Raw genomic sequence first — 22539 nt, 5'->3', positions numbered from 1 at the left:
TAGTAATAGAAAAACAACTTACCAAGCTTCTCTTGGCACAGAACTGGCACTGTAGTGTCAGGACGGCCTAGGCCAACAGCATTCTCTGCTTTTACACGGAATCTATAGGTTTTTCCTTCCTCAAGTCCAGTAACAACACATTCAGGAATCGTGACAGTCTTAAAAGTAATCCAGTCTTTTGCCCCTTCTTCTTGATACTCGACTAAAAATCCAGTTATGTCACTACCACCAGTACGGTCAGGCCAGTTCCATAGAAGAGAAACTTCAGTTTTATCCACATCTGCATGATGCAGATTCTTTGGTGGGCCAGGGGGATCTAAAGAAACCAAAGGAAAAATGCAGGTAAAATATTCCCATAAATATTAAGAAAATATTAAGAGAAGATTTATAATTGAAATGTATGCTTTGTATACTCACACAGTGGATCAATAGCCTTGACAGGTTTGGTAGTTTCAACATAATCACTCCTGCCATACTGATTTTCAGCAGCAACACGGAATAGATACTGGTTGCCTTCCATCAAATGTTTGGCCATTATGCTATGTTTTTTAGAAGAACTACTCATTGGAACCCACTTAATAGCTGCTACATCTTTCTTCTCCACAATATAGTTGGAAATAACAGCTCCTCCATTATCATCTGGCTCCTTCCAGGTAAGGTAGCAAGAATCACTTCTAACTTCAGAAACACTTAGATTCTTAGGTGGACCAGGTTTATCTAGAATGTATAGAAAAAAGCAAAATGTTACGACAAAGAAGTCACTACATTTGTTTTCAATGAACTAGTAGCTTAATCTTTATTTATCTTTGTATAAACTGTATTATGTACATACTTTTATATTAGTTTAAATTATACAGTATATATAAAATCACATTACCTAATACAATCACTTTGCATGTAGCAGTTTTCACTCCAGCTTCATTTTCTGCTGTTATAGAAAAATCTCCTCCGTCAGAGCGAACACAGTTGTGGATTTCAAGTTTACTTCCTCTTGAGGTGACCTCAATATCAACTTTAGATGGTACATCCTGGTCATTCTTCTTCCAGGTTACTTTGGGGAAAGGCATTCCCTTGATTCCAGCACTAAGTGTGATAAGAGTTCCAGCTTTGGCATGGTGTTCACGTGCCATATTAGCATCAAGCATGAGCTCTGGTGCTTCTGTAGAAGGAAATGACATTAACATGTAAGTGTTTTTCAAACAATACATTTAAATTTTTTTTAAATATATATATAGGAAATGTAATGACTACATTACCAAGTCTATCCTTGACTTGAATTGGATCACGGACGTAGGCAGGTTCAGATTCTCCAGCTGCATTTACAGCCATAATTCTGAATTTGTAAGTTTCTCCTTCAGTGAGATCTACAACTTTAAATTTTGTTTCTGGGCATGAGTCAGGTGTTTGGTTTGCCCTCTTCCATTCTTCATCCCCCAGCTTTTGGTATTCAATGATATAGCCAAAGATTTTACCCCTTCCATCATGACGAGGTGGCTGCCAAGACAGACTTACAGAATTCTTTGTTTTGTCTACTGCTTCTGGGTTTACAGGGGGACTTGGTTTTACTGTGAAAGAAAAAAAGAAATGAGCTTGTTCAGCACTTACTATTATTGTAATGACTTCGTTCAAGCAATAACCTTAAAATTACATATAACTTACCAATTGGGTCTTTGGCAAAGACAGGTTTGGATGGAGGACTAGGATCACCAAGGCCAATTTCATTCTCTGCCATAACCCGGAATTCATACTGGCAACCCTCAAGAAGATCAGGAACTCTGTACTGGGTTTCAAAAACTGGTTCTCTTGATGCACGTGACCAACGGTTTGACATAGTCTCCTTTTTCTCTACAATATAGTTAGTGATGGGCTTGCCACCATCACGGGGTCTGTTCCAAATCACAAGGGCAGAGTCCTTGGTAACCTCTTTAACAATAGGCTGTTCAGGTGCTTCGGGGACTCCTATTGAAAGAAATAGAATAATCAGTTATAATTAAAATAAGAGCAGAATAAGTGAAAGGTACTCAGAATTAACTTTCATGCTTCAGCAAGGACTGTTACGTACTGAAACGATCTTTAGCTTTCATTTCATCAGAGAATAGCGGGTCACTAATGCCATACATATTCTCAGCGCAAATCCTAATAATATATTCTCTTCCTTCAATTAGTTTAGGCACTTTGCATGTTGTTTTTGTAGATGCTGAGGTCACAGGCATCCAAAGTTCCCTGTTTGTATCTCTCTTCTCAATGATATAGTTTGATATTGGGCTGCCACCATCATCCAGTGGAGGCTTCCAGGAAACAACCATGTGATCTCTGTGAACTTCTTCAAATACAACTGGGCCTTCTGGAGGCTGTGGACGATCTAAAATAAAATAGATAAAAGAGTATTAAATTCCTTCAATCTAAGTGAACAGATAGATTTTAAATAAAAACAAAACAAAACAAAACAAAAAACTTACCTGCAACTGTCACATTACAAATGCCTTTACGTGACCCAGTACTGTTTTCCAAAAGCACACAGTAACGGCCACTGTGCTCACGTTTAGCCTTAATAATGCCAACACACAGTGTTGTCGGTGTTGTTTTGATCTTTATGCTCTCATCTTCTTTCAGGGTTACATCATCCTTTGTCCAAGTGACTTTTGGTGTGGGTTTTCCACCATAACGACCTTTTAAACAAAATGTCTCACCAACACGTACAACAAATGTGTCACGGAAGTCCAGCTCAATTGTTGGGGGTGCTAAAAGATAAAGAATTTTAAAATTCAGTTCTAGGACATTGTAATAAAAAGCAATTAGCTACAACATCACCATTTAAGAAAGATTACAAATAAATATCTGGTTGTACTTCTCAGCACTGATTCCAGATCTTAAATACATTGTGTAATGTGGTGACCTAAATCTTATGCTATTAGTTCTTGGTAGAGTATTTTACCATTTTAACATAACATCTTTTGACTAAAATGCTACAGTTTCAAGAATATATCCTAACATTCACTAATAACACTAATAACATACACATAACACGGTTTTCCTTTTTATTGTTCCCTAACATTGACTAGATGATAAGAAATAAATTATATGTCAACATAAATACCAAAGACTTTCTCATAAGCAGATTTGTTAAATTCAGTTTCCCAACTTTTATTTTGTATGTGATATTTTGCTACCTGCATGCTATGCACTGGTTTTTTAAATGCCAGATTTTTTTAAACTTTTTGATCAGGTGAGTTCATATTTAAGCTCATTGATTATGTCCCACTCAATAACACCCCAGGCAAAGATGGTGTTTTTAAAGAAACATTTGACTTTCATATGGAAAGGAAATAAGATTAAATCTCTGACAGTCAATATTTTATAATGGTTGTACCCAGCTGTGAAATGGTACTAAGAGGAACATCAATCAGAGCCTTACAACTACGGCTACGTCTACATCATCCACATAACCTCAAAACTTTATGGACCTCCTTGCCAGTGTGGTCTACTTTCCACATTATACTACAACACTATTACAGCCTATGGACCTGGGTGTCATATCTAAATTCAAGGTGTATTATCTCAAATGCACTTTTAGGCAATTGGTTAGAAACATATTGTAATTGTAAGGCATAGTCTATCCGAAACTGTAGAAGGATTATAGCATTATGAAAGCCACTGAAAGCATCACTGGATTCTGGAAAGACATCACTACCACCTGCATGAACTATGTGTGCAGAAAGAATAATGAGTAGTATCACATCAATCATCTTTGAGGGGAATCGTCCATTTAATTAATGAAACTGGAATGAAGGAAATCAACATTGCTGATATGGATGTTGGATATAACAACAAACAGTAACTATTTGATTCTGGATTACCAAGACTTACCAAGCTCATCTTTGCATGTGATTGGTTTGGTACAGAAGGAAGGTTTTCCTTGGCCAACGATATTTACTGCACTGACCCGGTACTCATAAGTGTCACCCTCTTTAAGACCATCATTGGTATATTTTCTATCCATTAGCTTCTCTTTAGTGATTCTGTTGAATCTTTCCTTGCCAATCAGACGGCTCTCAAGAATATACATGGTAATGTCCGAGCCTCCATTATATTTTGGTGGCTTCCAGGTGAGACTAACTGAGTCTTTTGTCACCTTTGTGACTTGAAGGTCTTCAGGACGATCGGGTACAGCTGGTGAAAACAAAGTTATTATATGATTAGTAATATAATTTACAAGTAATAGGTTTATTCCATGTTGAAAAAAAGGAAAAAATAAAACACAACGTTTCAGCCGTAGAGCCTTCTTCAGGTGTGAGTCAATTTACATATATAATTTATTTTATATAGAATTTACATATCTTTAATTTTAATTTTATGGATAAAAACTGAAAACAACACAGAAAATTAAATTAATACAGATTCTAATGCACAAACTGTATGAACATATGAAACAAGACAAGATTACTTTATACTTACATATAGGTTCTTTTATGACAATTTCATCCTTGGTCTCAACAAATGGGCCCATTCCTATTATATTTTCAGCAGCAATTCTGAAGAAATAGCCCTTTCCTTGAATCAGACCCTGCACAATGGCATTTTGCCTGGTGACTGTGTAAGAGACTGCAGTCCAGCCTTTGCGATCTGCTTCACGCTTTTCAATAATGTAGTTGGTAACTGCAGAACCACCATCATCATCAGGAGAAAACCAAGTTAACTTGCAGGAATCATTTGTAAGGTTCTCACTGAGGAAGGGTATGCCCACAGGACCAGGTACATCTACCAAGGAAAAAGAAAGAGTGTATTTTAAATTTGATATTTTCTTTGCTTTGGGATCTATAAATTTAAAGAGGTCAATAATATTTCAAAGTACTCACCTAATACATCAACAATGATAGCCTTCTTTCTTTCACCTCCTTCATTCTTGGCAGTTAAAGTGTAGATACCTTGATGTCTTCTCATGCATTTCTTTATTACCAGAGCAGAGCTAATTGCTGTGGTTTCAATAACAGCTTCCTCTGGTAAAGGACCATCATCTCTAGACCATGTGATCTGAGGAGCAGGCTTTCCTGATACATAGGCCAGTATGCGGATTACACCGCCAGCATGAACAACTATCCTCTCCTTTACACTTGCATCCAAATCAACTTCAGGAATAACTAAAAAGAATGAAAGCATTGTTAGTTTCCTAAAATCCCTTGCACACACAGAAAGTGTGATTTTCAAATAAACACAAAATATGTCGCTGACTTACTTGTTCTGTCTTTGACTTCAATAACTTCAGAAACATCTCCAGGTTCACCAACACCTGCAGCATTTACTGCTCTTACTCTAAACCTGTAAAGTGTATGTTCTTTCAGTCCAGCAACCACTAACTTTGTGCCTCTTACTTCTTTGTCTTTGGCCTGAAATAAAAAAATGAAAAAGTTTAAAAAGTACCCTACTGTGTATATGCTTTATTGTTCTTTATTTTTGCCTCAAAGCTTTTCCTTCTTTATGCAGTAATACAATTTTATGTGTATTTTTGAATGCTGAAATGCTGGTTATTTTGTTTTATGATAACAGTTAATCCTGATAGATATGTAATTTGTAGTACAAAAGGTAGCATGTATGGATGTACAGAAGGGCCAAATGAGGATCACGGACAGTGAGTAATCAAATTAGATTTGTAAGTGTGATGGATTAGCTAATAGTTTACCTTGAAATTTTACAGATTTTTGCAGATGTGTCACACTAGAAGCAATTCTCCCACGTGAAACCCATGTGAACACGAGAGGAACATACAAACTCCACACTGATGCAGTTTTTGGCAACTTATCAAGATCAGTCTGAATTAAAGATTGCTAAATGACAAGATTGTTTTCTTCTCATCCAAGCTAAGTAGTATTTGTATCATTGAAAGTTATTATTGATAGAAAAAAACTATTTGAGGTTTGAAAATTGCTCATGGTCATAATATACTGGAACTTCTTATTGTGTCTAAGATATCTTTTGTACAACAGTGTATTGATACTTGTATTTAAATCCCCCAAATTAAAAGAAAAGTATTTATGCTTACTTTTTCCCATTCTTCCTTGCCTTCCTCTTTATATTCAACAAAGTATCCAATTATCTTAGATCCACCATCTTTAACTGGTGGAATCCACTCAACATCTACAGTTGACTTGGTCCAATCAGTTACTTTGGGAATTGGAGGGCCAGGAGGAGCTAAAAGAAAACAAAGCAAAAATGTTATTGATCATTTTAGTGTCTATGTAATATAAATATTACAAATTGCATGGTATAGAGGTATAGATTACAAACATGATGGCAACATACCAATAGGATCTCTAGCAAACACAGGATCTGAAGGTAAACTTGGAGGACCACATCCTGCAGCGTTAATTGCAATTACACGGAACTGGTATTCAGATCCTTCAATCAGGCCTGTCACTTTGTAAGATACACCAAGAGGCATTATTTTGACTGGATCACGGTTCACTCTGTTCCATCTCTTTGCTGTTGTCTCTTTGCGCTCTAGCCAGTAGCCAGTGACAGGTGATCCACCATCATATTCTGGTTCTTCCCAGTTGACAGTCATGGAGTCAATGGTCACGCTGCTAATGGTTGGCTTATCACATTGTCCAGGAACAGCTTTGGAATGAAGATAATTAGTGTTACTTATATCAAAGTAGGATCAGCATCATATAATTATAGAAAATTGCCAGTAATGTTATTTTATACCAACTGTACTTACTGAAAAGGTTTCTTGCTGTTTCTGGTTCACTGTCAAGGGGTTCACCTACACCATATTTATTCTGAGCCATAATGCGGAAAACATAGTCATGACCTTCCAACAGTTTAGGTACAGAGAACAAGCACTCTTTGGCTTCATTGGAGACATGCACCCAAGTCTTTCTATTTGACTCCCGTTTCTCAATGATATAATTAGTGATCTTTGAACCACCATCATCTTTAGGAGGAAGCCAAGACAGAGTCATTCTTTCAGCTGTAATTTCTTCAAATTTGATGGGACCAACAGGTGGTCCAGGACGTCCTAATGAAAAAGAAAGTTTAACATTAACAAAAAAAAAGGAATACAATAAAAAAGTCTCAGCAGGTAGTTTGAAAATGTAAAAACATACCCAAAACATTCAGTCTCATTTCCTTTGAAGCTGTCCCAAGGTTATTTGTAGCAGTTATTGTGTACAAGGCTGTATCCTTCCTGTTGGCCTGCTGGATTAGCAACGTGCAGCTATCTTCAGCTACAATTTTGTTGACATGTTGATCATACTGCACCTCAGTTTTATCATCCGCCTTAAGTGGAGGTGCTTTATGCCAGGTAAGTGTTGGGAATGGACAGCCCTTAATTTTAGCAATGATACTGGTATCTGTTTTTTCCTCAACTTCCATAAATTCATTAAGTTCTATAGCTGGTGCACCTAAAATTGTAATACAAAACAGATTACAAGGCATCACATTTACATTCTATTCAGATTTCAATTTCCAACAGACATTTTTATTCTTATATTGACCCAAGTCTTTTGTTTACTTACAGGTCTGATCTTTAACTATAATTGGTCCAATAGTAGAAGATGGTCTGCTTGCACCAGCCTCATTTACAGCCTTGACACGGAATTCATATTCCCCTCCTTCTTTGAGGTCCTCAACTTTGAAAGTAGTTTCTTCAACATCTCGTCTGTTACATTGTTTCCAGGTCTCCTTTTCTTGTCCAGTTGTATCCCAGCTGAGACGTTCAACAATATAATGTGTAACTGGAGCACCTCCATCATTCTTTGGAGGTCTCCATGTCAGAGTGACAGTGTTCTTTGTTACAAGAGCAATTTTGAGCCTTGTGGGAGGTTCAGGAGGATCTGAAATAAAAAAATTAATCAAATTAAAACTAAATAAAAAATTAAAAAAATATATTTTTTTAGATAATGACCTAATTTCAGTCTGTTGTTTTTTTTAAAAAAATCCTTTCAATCAGATAAGCAAACTTACGGATTGGATCTCTTGCCCTTGTCCTTTGAATAGTTGCCACTGGTGGACCTGTGCCAAAGCGATTTTCTGCACGGACACGGAAGAAGTATTCTTGTCCTTCAATTAGATCAGGTACCACAAAGGACTGGCTTCCACATGCTGGATTTACTTTTGTCCAGGCTTTTCCTTCAACTGTTTTCTTCTCAATAAAGTAGCTCTTGATTCTATCTCCACCATCATTATCAGGAAGCTTCCATGTAAGCCTGCATGTGCTTCTTGTAATATCACTTACTTTGAGGTCTTTAGGAGGTCCTGGCACATCTATAGACACAAATCACAAATATTTAAATTTCTTCTGAACAAATACCTGCAAATGAGAAAAAGAATTTCTGAAAAACTTTTACTTACCAAGAACATTGACTCTAACGTTCACTGTTTTTTGTCCAGCCTTGTTTTTAGCAGTGATTGAGTATCTACCAGAGTGGGTTCTCTTACACTCAGGGATAGTCACTGTTGATGTGGTTTCAGTTGATTGAATCTGAAAATTCAAATACATATTTACAATGCACCATTAATTTAAAGGTTTCTATTTTTTTAATTTTCAGTGAAAAAATGAAAACAAATATCAGCACATGATAGTGATCATACCTGTATATCTTCAGGAACATTGTGAATACCATCCTTAAAAAAAGGGAAAAATAATTACATCTAATCCACTTTGCATGTACTATACATTTATTGTACATTAGAATCCCAAGCTACCAACAAAACCACTTCTGTTTATGCCATAACGATTTGACACTATTTAACATTTTCATGTGCATCTTGTCCTACCAGATTGCTCAATTTACAGAAGTGTAAATTGGTATATTGTGTTGGTGCATATTGATTTGCTGACTAATACTTTCAAATGTAACTATTAAACAATAGTATACATATTTTCTTCTGTAGGTGTTTATTTGTTTAAATTCATGTGGTTACCTTAATTTCTTTTTTAGCTTCTCCTTCAAATTCCCAAGTAACCTTTGGGACTGGGCGTCCTTTGATGAAGGCAGGTATCTTTATTGTTGAACCAGCACGACATGACAGAAGTTCTTGAGCATTGACATCCACAGTGACATCTGGCTCCTCTGCACAGGTAAGAAAAAACATGTTACACACAGAAATTTTGAATTTGTCTTTCATGGGTATGTAATTTACATTAAAAAGATTTTACCTTGTAACTCCTTGACAAGTACTTCACTAGTCCTAGGACTTGGCTCAGACTCTCCTGCTGTATTCACAGCAATAATTCTGAACCTGTATTTCTTCAGTTCTTGAAGATTTGGAACAGTGAATTCACAGGTAGGATGCAATTTGTCTGGTTCATTCACTCTAGTCCAGTCAGATGTGCCCTCATCTTGTAATTCAATAATGTAACCTTTGATTGGACTTCCACCATCTTTGTCAGGTGCCTTCCAGGTAAGAGTAACACTTGACTTAGTTTTGTCCTTAACCTCTGGGCAAGATGGTGCTCCTGGAGGATCTAATACAGAGAAATGTTTTTTTTTTAAGACTGCTGTATTATAATACTGTATACAAACCTACAGTGGACCAAAAAGCTGTCTTAAGAATAAAACACTTGTTGCAGTTTTAGCAAACAGGAATTGCCTTTAGTTATTTTGATTAAAATACAATGTGATTATTTAAATATTTAGTTTTTCACAAACTTTATTTTATTTTATTTTTCTTTAAAAATGTAAGAAATAATTCTATAAAATCCCCCGTTTTGTGTGTGTTCAACCTGCAATGGGTTATTGTCACAGTAGAGGCTACATACAGTCTGCTCCCTGGGCTTACAAGATTCCAGGTTTCAGTAACCCTTACCAACAATGATTGGCTTTCTGAATGGATGTAACTGAAAAATAAATACAAACAATTAGAAATTTGGTAAATATTTTCATTTAAACTTACAGATAGGATCCAGAGCGAAAACTGGGTCAGATGGTTCACTTGGAGGTCCAACACCAGCTGCATTGACAGCCATCACTCTGAACTGGTACTCAACGCCCTCAATGAGTCGGAGAACATTGAACTCAAGGCCTTTGACAGCAGGCTTTGTAACAGGAGCTCTGTTTACACGAGCCCAATAAACACCACCCCTTTCTCTCTTCTCAAGCCAGTAGCCTGTGATTGTGGATCCACCATTGTCCAAAGGTGGCTCCCATGTTACAAGCATGGATGATCTTGTGTGCTCAGCAATCTTTGGTTTCTCTGGTGGACCAGGAAGACCAAATGGATCTTTAATGATTACTTTTTCTGATTCTGCTCCATCACTGATTCCATATTTGTTTTCAGCCCTGATTCTGAACTGGTAAGCGCCATCTGTGGTCAATTTCCAAACCTTTAAGAAGAAAATATATATTACCATAGTGATTTCAGTTATTTCTGTTTCAGCACTATATTGTTATCATTTTATTTTCTGATTGTAACACTTTTCTCTTACCCCATATCTTCTTTCTATGATGTTATTTGTAATTTCTTCCCATTCAGACTTCTTCTTGCTTGCATCCCTGCTATCCACAATGTAGTTTGTCAACTCACTACCTCCATTATCCTCTGGAGCATCCCATGTAAGGTAACAAGATTCAGCTTTGATGTCAGAAACCTTAACATTACGTGGTGGTGAAGGACGGTCTGTAACAATAACACATTGTGTAGGTTACCTCTGAATACTCAAATGAATAAAATCAATCAATCCAAAATGTCTTATGTTCAATACACTTACCTAGTACTTCCACATTAATTGAGTGATGGGCAGCTCCAAGGCGGTTAGAAGCACTGATTGTGTAAAGACCTTTATCTTGTCTGACAGTAGCAGGAATACTGAGCTTTGTCTTTTCATTGGTTCTAGATAGCACCTCTGTGTCAATCAAAAGTGATTCTGTAGGCTTGGCTATAACAACCTCATTTTTAGACCATTCGATTTTAGGCAATGGGAGGCCTGTTACTTCTGCTGGTATTTCAATTGGCTCCCCTTTCTTGACAGTTATTGTATCTCCTTTGAAGTGTTTCAGCAATGTCACAGTTGGAGAAACTAAAATACAGAACACAAAAAAGTAAATAAAGTGCAGTAATGAAAATGTATCTAGGTCATCAGGTCATGTAGATAGAGTATATACTTCACACAAAAACAACAAACCTTCATCATCTTGAATGACAACATTCAATGGAATCGAAGGATCACTTTCTCCTATCTCATTCACTGCTTTTACACGGAATTCATACATGTGCAGCTCCACAAGGTTGTCAACTAGCAAAGTAGTGTCCCTGCATAGTTGTCGGTTGACAACGTCAAATTCAGTTGCGTCATGTCTTTTCTTTTCAACAATGTAGCCTTGAATTGGACTTCCACCATCATTACGAGGAGGTTTCCAGGCAAGGGTTACAGAAGTTTTTGTCCTCTCAGTGTAGTGAAATTTCTCTGGTGAAGTAGGTGGACCTAAAATAAATTAAATTAAAAAATAGAAGTAAATATAAATTAATCATAAGTATAATTTTTCTTTAAATTAAACGTGAATGCATTTAATTTGGAGGAAGACGTTACCTAGTGGATCCACAGCAGCAATAGGTCCTAGTTCAACTGGCGGACCACAGCCATACTTGTTCTTGGCAACAATCCGGAACATGTATTCCTGTCCTTCAAGCACACCTACGATGTCACATTTAGATGGGACAGTCTCAATAGGCTGTCTCCATGTATGCATTTTAGCATCCTTTCTTTCAACAATAAAGCCAGTGATATCACTTCCTCCATCATCTTCAGGATCTGACCAGTTCAACATGATCATCTTTCTTGTGACAACAACAGGTTTTAAATCAAGTATAGGTCCAGGAACATCTTATGGAAAGGAAAAAGCAAAAACACAAATGTTACACATATCCCAGAACACAAAAAGTATGTTTTTTTAATTTATAATACATACTTTTTTATTTTATTACTTACCCATTATATCCACTCTCGTCCATGCAGATTTGCTTCCACTGCTGTTTGTAGCAGTAATAATGTACTTGCCATGATCTTTCCTGAGAGCATTTTTGATAATAAGCGTGTTTGTTGTTCCAACACTTTCAATGGTAACGCGTTCCGCTTCTATTTCACCTTCCTCTTTGGTCCATTTTACTTCTGGTGAAGGTCTACCAGTTACTAATGCAGGAAGCTTCAGTGTGTCACCAGCTCTAATCTGAACTCCGTTTCTCACGCTGATATCCAGTTCAACAACAGGAGGTTCTGTAAATATAAGCAGACTTAAGCCAACTCATCGTTAAATTTATTTTTAATTTTGGATATACTATAATATTGCAAATGTAGTGTTTTAGCTGTAGAAAAATTACCTTGAGGATCTCTAACAGTTACAGGTTCTGTTATTCCAGGTGCACCTTCACCAGCATTATTTACAGCTATCACACGAATTCTGTAGTCAGCTCCTTCTCGAACTCCACGCACTGTAAGCTTCCGGTCCTTTACCAATTTCTCTGTGCAGCGTGACCAATCATTTTTGCCTGCCAGGACTTTATCAACGTGGTACCCAATGATTTCACCACCTCCATTGTAAATGGGAGGATCCCATGCAACTTCAATGGAGGATTCCGATGTATCAACAATCCTTGGAATAGGTGGGCCAGGTGGTACTAATGAAAATAACATGAAAATTATTTTAATCTGATTAACTAAAAATAAAAATGATAAAATATATACAGTACAAACTCATACATGCATGTCATTTTTATATTGCATTAAAGCCAGTTCTACATACATATTGGATCCTGTGCTGTCTTCGGTTCAGATGGAACGCTAAATTTTCCAGGTCCAGCAGCATTTTCAGCGCAAACTCTGAAGATGTAAGTCAATCCTTCCAATAGACCATCAACCCTTGTTTCCAATGCATTGAGAAGACTTCGGTTAACTCTAGCCCAGTGTGTACTGTTAATTTCACGTCTTTCAATCCAGTAACCCAAGATAGCACTGCCATTGTCTTTAGGTTCATTCCATTTGACAAGCATACTATTGCTTGTCACATCCTCAACTTCAGGCTTATCGGGGGCCTCAGGTGGTTCTAAGTAAAAAAAAAGTATTTTTCATTTATATTTAAGAAAGATGTACAGTATAATAGAAAATAAGTTACATTAAAAAATAATATACATTAGCTCACTTCATATTGACTTACCAAATGGATCCTTTGCAAGAAGTGGCTGTGAAACAGATGGTCGTCCAGGGCCAAACCTATTCTCTGCTGTAACACGGAAGACATACTCTTTTCCTTCAATAAGTTTGGTCACAGGATATTTGCATCCCCTGAGAGTTGATGTCACATTAACCCATCCGATTTCAGCCTTGGAGTTATCTTTCTTTTCCAAGATATAATTAAGTATCTCACTTCCACCATCATCTAGGGGTGGATCCCATTTACATATCACAGAATTTTTCCGAACTTCTTCAAAGATAAAGTTTACTGGGGGCCCAGGAACATCTGCAATTAGCAATATTTAAGAAAAAAAGTTATTTTCATATCATCCATTTATTCACACACACATTGAAACAAAAAATTTAAGAGTACTTCTGTCTTACCAAGCACATTCACTTCGCATGAGGCAGAGGCAACACCGTGATCATTTTCCACTTTGATTGTAAATTTTCCATGGTCTGGTCTAATGGAATCACGCACCATAGCACAGGACTCCCCTTTCCTGCTGTTGTCAACTGTTAGACGCTCAGGCAGGGAAAGATAGAATGGTTCTTCAGGTTCAGGTACTGCATCCTTTTTCCTCCTAATAATCGGCTTGTCAGGTCTCTTCTTTATTTCTTCTGGTCTTATCACTTCATCGTTTTTATACCATGTTATAGTTGGATAAGGTGACCCAGAAATGTTGGCATCAAGTTTGATTTCTGTACCCCGTTTAACATCCAGGCCAGATTGCAGACTTCCACTGAGGAAGACCTTTGGTGGATCTGCAAACCAAGTATTAAAAACTAATTAAATAACAAGCACATGAGTTAATCAAATAGCTAAACATATTTTAAAAAGATAAGTAGAAAACATTGATTAATACAATACGTTTTCAGAATTTTGATTCATAATTAATAAGTATGATTTTTTGTTTTGATATCCAAAATATCTTGATTACTCCCCATACCCAGATAATCAATCAAAACCCTATTTGCATGTTGCACTTACCTATAGGATCAGCAGCCTTTACTAGTGGTGTGCTACGCGAAGGATCACTAACACCTGCGGCATTTTCGGCACGTGCACGGAACTGGTATTCCTTGCCTTCTTCCAGGCCCTTTACAGTATAAGATAAAACAGGCACCAGGAACTCATTACACCTTTCAAATTTGTCTCCACCCTTCTCCATTTTCTCCAAAATATAGCCCATAATCTTGCAGCCTCCATCATACATTGGTGGTTTCCATGTCAGGGTCACTGACTGTGAAGTAGGATCATGGGTTTCAACATCGACTGGTGGATCTGGACGAACTACATGGAAGAAAAAAAGGAGAAAATTACAGTTCAAACTGATTTGTAAAACATACCATGAAATAATTCTATGAGAAAACTGTTTAAAAAACACATACCCTTTTGATCTTCAGCGATGACAGGGTTACGGATCTCATTGTATTCTCCACCACCAATCTTGTTAACTGCTTTAACTCGGAAGTAGTATTCCCCATTTGGTATCAGATCTTTCACTTGCCAGGATAATTTGTTCTCTCCAGACATGACTGGCACGTAGGTTCTCCTTCCAGCTTCACGACGTTCAAGAACATAATGTAAGATAGGGCTACCACCATCATTATCTGGAGGTTCCCATGAAACCTTGCATGAATTTTTGGTGACTTCACTTGCAGTGATATCCTTGCACTGACCTGGTAAACCTTTAAATTAGAAAAATAAAAATAAAAGGTAAAATATAACCAGATATTTTAATTTATGAAAATAAAAAAACAGTAAATGGGAATGTATTAATCCTACCTATGACTTTAACATTAATTGTTCCTGTTGTAGATCCAAGTTTATTCTCAAGAGTAACTGTGTACAAACCAGCATCTGCATGTACACAACTGGTAATTTCAATGAAAGCTGCAGTGTAATCAGACCTCAGACCAAGTCTGTCACTAGGTTTTAGTTCTTTGCCATCCTTATGCCAAGACACAGTAGGCATTGGTACTGCCCTGTAAGGAATGGGAAGACTCATCTTCTCACCCTCTACAACAACAATGTCTTGAGTCTTTAACTCAATGGATGGATTGCCTGGAAAAATAAGAAGGAAAAAATATTTTAGTATCTTTAAAGTATTTTATAACTTTAATCCATTATAAAGACAGCACAAGAAACAAAAAGGATACTTACAATCAGGGTCTTTAGCAAAGACATTTTCTGAAATCTCAGAGGGGTCACTGACTCCAACACCATTGACAGCACGAACTCTGAGAACATATTCTTTATCAGGGATGATGCCCTCTTCTGCTTTAAATTTAAGATCTTTCACTGGACGGGAGTTTACTCTCATCCACTTTTCAGTTCCAGCCTCACAGAGCTCTATGTGGTAGCCAAGGATGGGGCTACCACCATTCTTCTCAGGTGGCTTCCAGGCAATTGAAATATGACCTCTGCTTGCATCTGTTACGTGTAGCTCCAAGGGCGGAGATGGTGGACCTATGACATAAACAATAAGGTGTTTTATATATTTAAATATGAATGGATACCAAATCCAGTACATACACTGACATTAACATATCAAGGTATAGTATAAAGGAAGGATAACATACTTGTTGGATCTTCAATTGTAAGAATGTCTGTGGGTTCGCTTGGATGTCCAACACCTGCTTCATTCTCAGCACAGACCTGGAACTGCACCTCTGTTCCCTCAATGACATCTGTGACTTTGTATGTGCAGTCTGGTCCTGATGTTTTTCCTGCTTTCACCCAACGAGTCCCAAGTTTCTCTTTCTTTTCTACAACATATCTATGAGAAAAGTGTTCAAAATTGTGAATTTTAAAAAATGTTTTTCTACTTCTCTTTCATTTTTTGCAATTTCTTCAATTTCACTTTCATCTTTCACTGTCTAATACGAAGTGAAGCACATTTAGTTTTAGTAAAAATATTACCTTAAAATTGGTCTACCACCATCATTCTTGGGAGCCTCCCATTTCAGATCAACATGTCTTTTTGTAACATCTACCACTGTAAGAGCATACGGAGGTCCAGGAGTAGCTGAAGAGATAAAAGATAAAAGAACAATTGACTAAGTATTGACAAGCATGAGAAGTAAAATGCATAAAAAATAGTGAAGAGGGAAGAGAATTGACTTACTGAATGTGTCTTTGGCAAGAACAGAATCTTCAATTTCACAATAGTCACTCTGTCCAACAGCATTCTCAGCTGCAACACGGAACACGTACAGTGAACCCTCATTGAGTGGACTAACAGTATACTTCATATCCTTAACTGTGGTGTCAACTGCTTGCCAGCCTTTGCGTCTAACATCCCTCTTCTCAACAATGTAGTTGGTGACAGGAGAGCCACCATCTCTTTCTGGAGGTGACCATTTCAGTTCAGCTGTGTTCTTTGTTACGTTAATAACTTCAAGCCAGCGTGGAGGCGATGGAGGATCTGGGAAAAAGAAACAAAGCATAGGGATTTTATTCCACTTTTATCTTTTTCTAAGATAATTTTCCCCATTCTTATAGAAAGCATAAAACACAAGGATGAGGTTGCTACAGATAAATTGACTTACTTAATCTCTCCTTGCAGAGCACAGGATCACTTGGTTCACTAGGTTCGCTTTCTCCAGCTATGTTCACAGCTCTGACACGGAATGAATATTCTTGCTTTTCCATAAGCCCTTTGAGGAAATGTTCAGTCATAGGAACTCCCTCTGCAACACGGACCCAGTCCTCAGTTCCACTTTTTAGTAGTTCAATAATGTAAGATTCAATCTTTGCCCCACCATCGTGTTCTGGTTTAGTCCACTGCAAGAATGCAGATGTCTTCATAACATCCTTAACTATTGGCTTTCCAGGAGCCCATGGAGGATCTGGAAAGAAAATATAAATTATATTTATAATTAAAATGTAATTTTTCTAAACTACCAACTTTTTATATGACTCATTTTCAGTAGTCATTATGCTTTTTCATCTCCAATAGCAATGTTTTTCAATTAAATTTGCTACGACTTCAACATATTTTAATAGTACAGGAGAGATTTCCTGTTTAGTCATGGCTAAATCATTTAAGAGTAAAGTCAATATAGCACACTTTTGATATCCTTACCAATGGGATCTTTAACCAAGATCTGATCCGTTTCGTTGCTTGGTTTTCCAGGACCAGCAAGATTCTCAGCTAAGACACGGAACTTATACTTTTTCTTAGTTGGCAGACCTTTAACTCTGTAAAACATAAAGAAGTAATTTTTCAATATGAATAAAATATGTTTTTAAGATTTATGTTATCAGTACATTTTCCCACCATCTTTGAATTCCTACCTGAAAGTTGTATCTTTGATAGGTAACTTGTTGCATCTAAGCCATTTATCATTTTCTGGGTCATATCTCTCAACCCAATATCCAGTGATGGGGTTACCACCATCTTCAGCAGGTTCATTCCATGTCAAGGTCACAGAGTCCTTGGCAATATCAGAAGGCTCCAGTTTAGTTGGTGGACCAGGTGGATCTGAGCAAAAGAAAAAAAACTGTAAGTCCCATTTTGTATTATACTCATACATTAAATTAGTAATTAAAGCTTGGTCAATGAAAGTAATGATATTACAATTATCTTATGTACTCTGAATGTAATGCCATGTATATGCATGAAACATATTTTTAAGTAGTTACATGTATTAGTGATTTGATATATTACATTTAAACATATATCCATGACTTACCAAAAGAATACTTAGCAGTTATTGGTACGTGTTGTGCAGGCTCCCCAACACCATACATATTTTCAGCAAACACTCTGAAGACATACTCCTTAAGAGGCACCAGATTATTGGCTTTATATGTAGTTTCCTTAATAGTGGAGGAGAGTTTATGCCAGACTTCACTGTCTGTGGCTCTCCGTTCAACAATATAATTAGTGACTTTTGATCCACCATCATCTCTCGGAGGATTCCATGTCAGGAAACATGACTCATTTGTAATATCAGTGATATCAAAAGCAGCTGGAGGTCCAGGTTTATCTGTTGGGTAAGAAAACAAATAGTGAAAGGGAAGTATTCAAAGGCACTTCTTATGGTAACTGTGGTATGTAATTTGCATATTAATCAGAAAAAAAACAGAAAAGATTAAATACCTAGGATGTTGACCTCAACGGTTGCTGTTGCACGGCCACAGATGTTAACAGCTTCAATTATGTAGGTAGCACTGTCATCTCTCTTTGTTTTAGCAATTGTCAGTATTGAATGACCGGGTTTGGTATCAATGGAAACTCTGTCATCAGGTTTCAGGACAAGGTCAGCCTTTGTCCAGGTAATCTTAGGATCTGGTTTACCCATAACTGTGGCTGGCAAGTCAATCTTTGTCCCAGCTTTTACTGTTAAACCAGCAAGTAATTTTACATCAAGCATAATCTCTGGAGCCTCTGTTGGATGAAAACAATCCAAAATTAGTTTACATCTTAAAAACACTTAGACTCAATTTAAATATTAAATATAATAAAAAATATATAATAATATAAAAATTCAAATGTCACATTTTATACCTTTGGCATCCACAGCTTGGATCTCATCTGTAGGTTTACTGGGTCTGCTAGCACCCAGACGATTCAAAGCTCGTACACGATATGCATACCATTGTCCTTCACTGAGCCCTTTGACTTCATACCTGCATAGGAAAAATATTATGTTTCATAAAAAACAGAATATTACATCACTTTTATAAGCAGTAGTGTACAGTACATATGTTTTAAGTGTATAAAAATCAATATCAGCAAATCATGGCTTTAATGTTAATTAAATTATTTAACTGTATTACAATGTGTTTATTGAAGATGAACACTCACTTCAGATCTACAACAGGGTCTCCACAGGGCTCCCATTTATCACTACCACGCTGGCACTTGTCAACAATATAGCCCTTGATGGCAGATCCTCCATCATATTTTGGTGGTTCCCATGACAAGAAGATTCCTGAAGCAGACCTATCTCTCCATTTCACATTTTCAGGTGGGTCTGGTACAGCTATGTAATGAAAAGAATGTTTTTAGTTATTTACCACTGCATCATTAGGCTTTTAGAAAAAGGTCTCCAAACTTGTTAAGTTTTTAAACTTGAAAGATAGCCATTATCATCCATCTTCAACATAATTGACTTAAAAATCTTGTTGTCTTTAAAATTATACGCATTTGTCATTTCTTTTAAAAAATAATAAACACTTACTTGCTGGTGATGATACATTGACCGGTTCATCAATGTATGCAGGTTCTCCTGGACCACATTTGTTGCAGGCAAGAACTCTAAAGAGATATTCTTTGCCTTGAATTACATCTGTGACAGTGAACTCCTGGTCCTGTACACCAGTAATAACCTTAAGAGAAGTATTAAAGCATTTAAAATTATAATACCTGTGCTTAGGGTTTGTCAATGTAATTTTATAAAGACATTTAAAGCAAAGGGGAAGTACCTTAACCCAAGTCTTGCGATTGACTTCACGCTTTTCTACTTGGTATCCAGTCAATGGGCTTCCACCATCATGCTCTGGAGCTTCCCACATCAAATGCACTGAACTTCTGGTCACTTCAGCAGCTTTCAAATCTCTTGGTGCACTTGGGCAAGCTGAAACCACAATGCATTAAAGTCATGTATACTTAGAATTTCTTGTTACTTGTTTATGCAGTTTTCATTAAAAAAAAAGATTTTACATACCAATCACATTCACGTCAATTTCTCCTGAGACTGTTGTTACAGGATTCTCTAACTGCACAGTGTAGATGCCCTTGTCTGGCCTTACACTAGGGGTAATGACCAATTCTGTATAAGACATTTTGGTATCCATTGACACTCGGTCTCCCCTTTCCAAGTCTTTTCCTTCCACAGACCACTTTGCAGTAGGCAGGGGATATCCAGTAATAGGAATACGAATCTTGAGTGGATTAGGAACAATGACTTCCAAGCCATCTTTAAATGCACTTAAGTCCAAAGTAGGTGCCACTAGACAAAATTGAAATAAATAGAATAATCATCAACATCATGGTAACTCTCATTTTCAGAACTCCAATTCATATTATATTATTCATATTTAAGGGCATTAAAAAATATATGTACCATGTGGATCATCTGCCATAAGAGGTCCTAATACATCAGCAGGATCTGAAACTCCAGCAGCATTCTCTGCAGACACTCTGTAAAGGTACTTCTGTCCATGCTTCAGACCAGTAACCTGTATGGTACATTAGAAAAGTTACAATATTAGTGATGAAAACAATGTTATTATCCATTTGAATTTTTTTTTTCTCTGAACAATGAGATCAGTACAGAAATACCTTGTAAGAAAGGTCAGGACAAAGCCTTGCATTGCATCTCAGCCATTTGTCTGTTCCTTCTTCACATTTCTCAATAATATAGCCAGTAATCATGCTTCCTCCATCACTCAAAGGAGTCTCCCATGTAAGCTGAACAGATGACTTTGTCTGGTCAGAATAATTAAAGTTAAGTGGTGGGCTTGGACGTTCTGAAAGAGAAAAGAAAAGTTATTCAGAATATTGCAATATCTGAATTTTATTAGTATGTGTGAAATAATATTTATTTCATTCATCATACATTTTGTGCTAAATATATGGGTAATATATTTCTGTCATATTTACCAATAGGATCCATAATCTTCACGGGACTGGAAGCAGCACTTGGTTTTCCAATTCCAGCTTTGTTTTCAGCTCTGACCCGGAAAATGTATTCTTTATTCTCCACAACATCATTAATGGTTGCAAGAAGCTCATCTGGTTTTGTCACAAGAGCAGGCTCCCACCTAACCGAAGTCCTGTCACGCAACTCAATGATATACGCTGTAATTTCAGATCCACCATCAAACTCCGGGGGTTCCCAAGTGACTGTAGCCCCAAACTTATTCACATTTCCAACCATTACATTTTGTGGTGCATCAGGAACATCTGAAAGGCAAGCAAAAATGTAATGCTTTAGAGATGAAAGATCCAACAGTTTACAAAGCGTTTTATTGGTCATAGTTGATAGTATTGCTACTATACATAACTATATTGGACATTAATATAATTATGTTTAACAAATCTGTGGCATTTTAAAATACTTACCAAATTTGTTCTTGGCTTGAACTGGTGTATCTGTTTCCACTGTTTCACCACTGCCTACCCTGTTGCGTGCGCAGACACGGAAGAGATATTCAGCATCCTTTTGAAGTCCAGTAACAGTGTATTCAGGGCTGTCGGCACGATCAGTTGCAAGTGTCCAGGTCTTGCGTTTGATGTCACGCCTTTCCACAACATAGCCTAAGATCTTGCTACCACCATCGCTTTCAGGTTCTTCCCAGGCAAGACTAACTTCCCCATCACTGGTTTCAACCACGTGCAGGTTCTTAACAGGTCCAGGAACATCTGCATTACCCAAAGTATATTATTATATCATACTTATACATCATATATATCAAAAGTTTAGGTGTTTAAGAAAGACTAATTAATTATTTAGGCCGCCTTACCAATCACATCCAGATTAATAATTGCTTCTCCCTTTCCATGTTTGTTTTGAATAACAATTTTGTATCGCCCCTGGTCAGACTTCTTAGGATCCTTTAGCCTGTAACTGGTCATATCCACTGTAGTGTCAATGTTCTGTATTGGCAGGCTGATGTCATCAAAGAACCATTCAGCCTCTGCTCGTGGGTAAGCATCATAGGGAACAGTCATTGTGAAAGACTTTCCAGCATCTGTCACAAGGTTTTGGTCAGTTGTCTTGATAGTTGGCACAGCTATGATAAATTAAAAAAAAAAATCAGGTTTGTTTGCAAGAATTTTCAAGTCACACCAACTTTATGTTGTTTATATAGTAACTTACCTGCAAGTTCAAGCTTAGCTCTGGCATCTTTGTCTTTGGCAATAATTCTGTATTCTCCTTGGTCTCGAGGCCTGATTTCACAGACTTGTAGCCTGTGTACCTTGCCTTCACTCATCATTTGATATTTATCACCCTGAACAATGATCATGTTGTTTCTTAGCCATTTAACCTCAACTCTGTCTTTGTTAAGTTCAGCTTCAAAGACAACATCTGATCCAGGGGCATCAGAGACATCCTTCGGTGGTCTGATAATCTCAACAGGGATTTCTGGGGTGAAAAAAGGGAATGAATTGAGATTAAGGAAAAAGCTATTTATAGGTTGAAAAAATATTACATAATATATATATAAAAATCTAAATTATGAAAGAGTACCTTCAACAAAGAGCCTAGCCCTTGATCGCCTCTCTTCCACACCACAGGCATATTCACATTCGTCATCTGGCCTGCATTCTTTGATGCAAAGTCTGCAAATGTTGCCTTCTTTTTCCATGTGGTATCTTTAAAAAAACACAGAATAAATAGTAAGGAATCTATTT

At 37.0% G+C, this 22539-nt stretch overlaps 1 protein-coding gene across 1 annotated transcript in view; it reads right to left on the bottom strand.

Annotated features, from left to right (window-relative positions):
• The window catches only part of ttn.2 (titin, tandem duplicate 2), a 171351-nt gene that overhangs the window by 58170 nt on the left and 90642 nt on the right, over positions 1 to 22539 (bottom strand). The window contains exons 133-187 of the mRNA XM_015358879.2: positions 22376 to 22500; positions 22004 to 22270; positions 21648 to 21917; positions 21247 to 21546; positions 20785 to 21087; positions 20464 to 20651; positions 20246 to 20360; positions 19847 to 20131; positions 19605 to 19756; positions 19361 to 19508; positions 18985 to 19162; positions 18685 to 18806; positions 18277 to 18564; positions 17867 to 18163; positions 17469 to 17655; positions 17257 to 17372; positions 16721 to 17020; positions 16297 to 16596; positions 16092 to 16197; positions 15752 to 15948; positions 15333 to 15638; positions 14955 to 15233; positions 14558 to 14857; positions 14157 to 14459; positions 13550 to 13930; positions 13149 to 13451; positions 12738 to 13037; positions 12316 to 12612; positions 11927 to 12211; positions 11528 to 11821; positions 11123 to 11422; positions 10709 to 11017; positions 10427 to 10617; positions 9895 to 10324; positions 9158 to 9466; positions 8923 to 9071; positions 8590 to 8622; positions 8350 to 8479; positions 7963 to 8262; positions 7515 to 7832; positions 7104 to 7400; positions 6716 to 7015; positions 6298 to 6612; positions 6038 to 6186; positions 5234 to 5384; positions 4857 to 5138; positions 4456 to 4758; positions 3868 to 4170; positions 2460 to 2741; positions 2063 to 2362; positions 1660 to 1959; positions 1257 to 1565; positions 878 to 1159; positions 418 to 717; positions 23 to 316 (exon numbers count right to left, since the gene is read on the bottom strand). Of these exons, the coding sequence (XP_015214365.2) occupies positions 23 to 316; positions 418 to 717; positions 878 to 1159; positions 1257 to 1565; positions 1660 to 1959; positions 2063 to 2362; positions 2460 to 2741; positions 3868 to 4170; positions 4456 to 4758; positions 4857 to 5138; positions 5234 to 5384; positions 6038 to 6186; positions 6298 to 6612; positions 6716 to 7015; positions 7104 to 7400; positions 7515 to 7832; positions 7963 to 8262; positions 8350 to 8479; positions 8590 to 8622; positions 8923 to 9071; positions 9158 to 9466; positions 9895 to 10324; positions 10427 to 10617; positions 10709 to 11017; positions 11123 to 11422; positions 11528 to 11821; positions 11927 to 12211; positions 12316 to 12612; positions 12738 to 13037; positions 13149 to 13451; positions 13550 to 13930; positions 14157 to 14459; positions 14558 to 14857; positions 14955 to 15233; positions 15333 to 15638; positions 15752 to 15948; positions 16092 to 16197; positions 16297 to 16596; positions 16721 to 17020; positions 17257 to 17372; positions 17469 to 17655; positions 17867 to 18163; positions 18277 to 18564; positions 18685 to 18806; positions 18985 to 19162; positions 19361 to 19508; positions 19605 to 19756; positions 19847 to 20131; positions 20246 to 20360; positions 20464 to 20651; positions 20785 to 21087; positions 21247 to 21546; positions 21648 to 21917; positions 22004 to 22270; positions 22376 to 22500 (13928 nt within the window). The remainder of the gene's footprint in view (positions 1 to 22; positions 317 to 417; positions 718 to 877; positions 1160 to 1256; positions 1566 to 1659; positions 1960 to 2062; positions 2363 to 2459; positions 2742 to 3867; positions 4171 to 4455; positions 4759 to 4856; positions 5139 to 5233; positions 5385 to 6037; positions 6187 to 6297; positions 6613 to 6715; positions 7016 to 7103; positions 7401 to 7514; positions 7833 to 7962; positions 8263 to 8349; positions 8480 to 8589; positions 8623 to 8922; positions 9072 to 9157; positions 9467 to 9894; positions 10325 to 10426; positions 10618 to 10708; positions 11018 to 11122; positions 11423 to 11527; positions 11822 to 11926; positions 12212 to 12315; positions 12613 to 12737; positions 13038 to 13148; positions 13452 to 13549; positions 13931 to 14156; positions 14460 to 14557; positions 14858 to 14954; positions 15234 to 15332; positions 15639 to 15751; positions 15949 to 16091; positions 16198 to 16296; positions 16597 to 16720; positions 17021 to 17256; positions 17373 to 17468; positions 17656 to 17866; positions 18164 to 18276; positions 18565 to 18684; positions 18807 to 18984; positions 19163 to 19360; positions 19509 to 19604; positions 19757 to 19846; positions 20132 to 20245; positions 20361 to 20463; positions 20652 to 20784; positions 21088 to 21246; positions 21547 to 21647; positions 21918 to 22003; positions 22271 to 22375; positions 22501 to 22539) is intronic.

The sequence above is a fragment of the Lepisosteus oculatus genome, chromosome 12, assembly GCF_040954835.1.
Source record: "Lepisosteus oculatus isolate fLepOcu1 chromosome 12, fLepOcu1.hap2, whole genome shotgun sequence".
Lineage (NCBI taxonomy): Eukaryota > Metazoa > Chordata > Actinopteri > Semionotiformes > Lepisosteidae > Lepisosteus > Lepisosteus oculatus.
The sequence above is the reverse complement of the archived record's forward strand: the minus strand, read 5'-3'. Positions and strand labels throughout refer to the sequence as shown.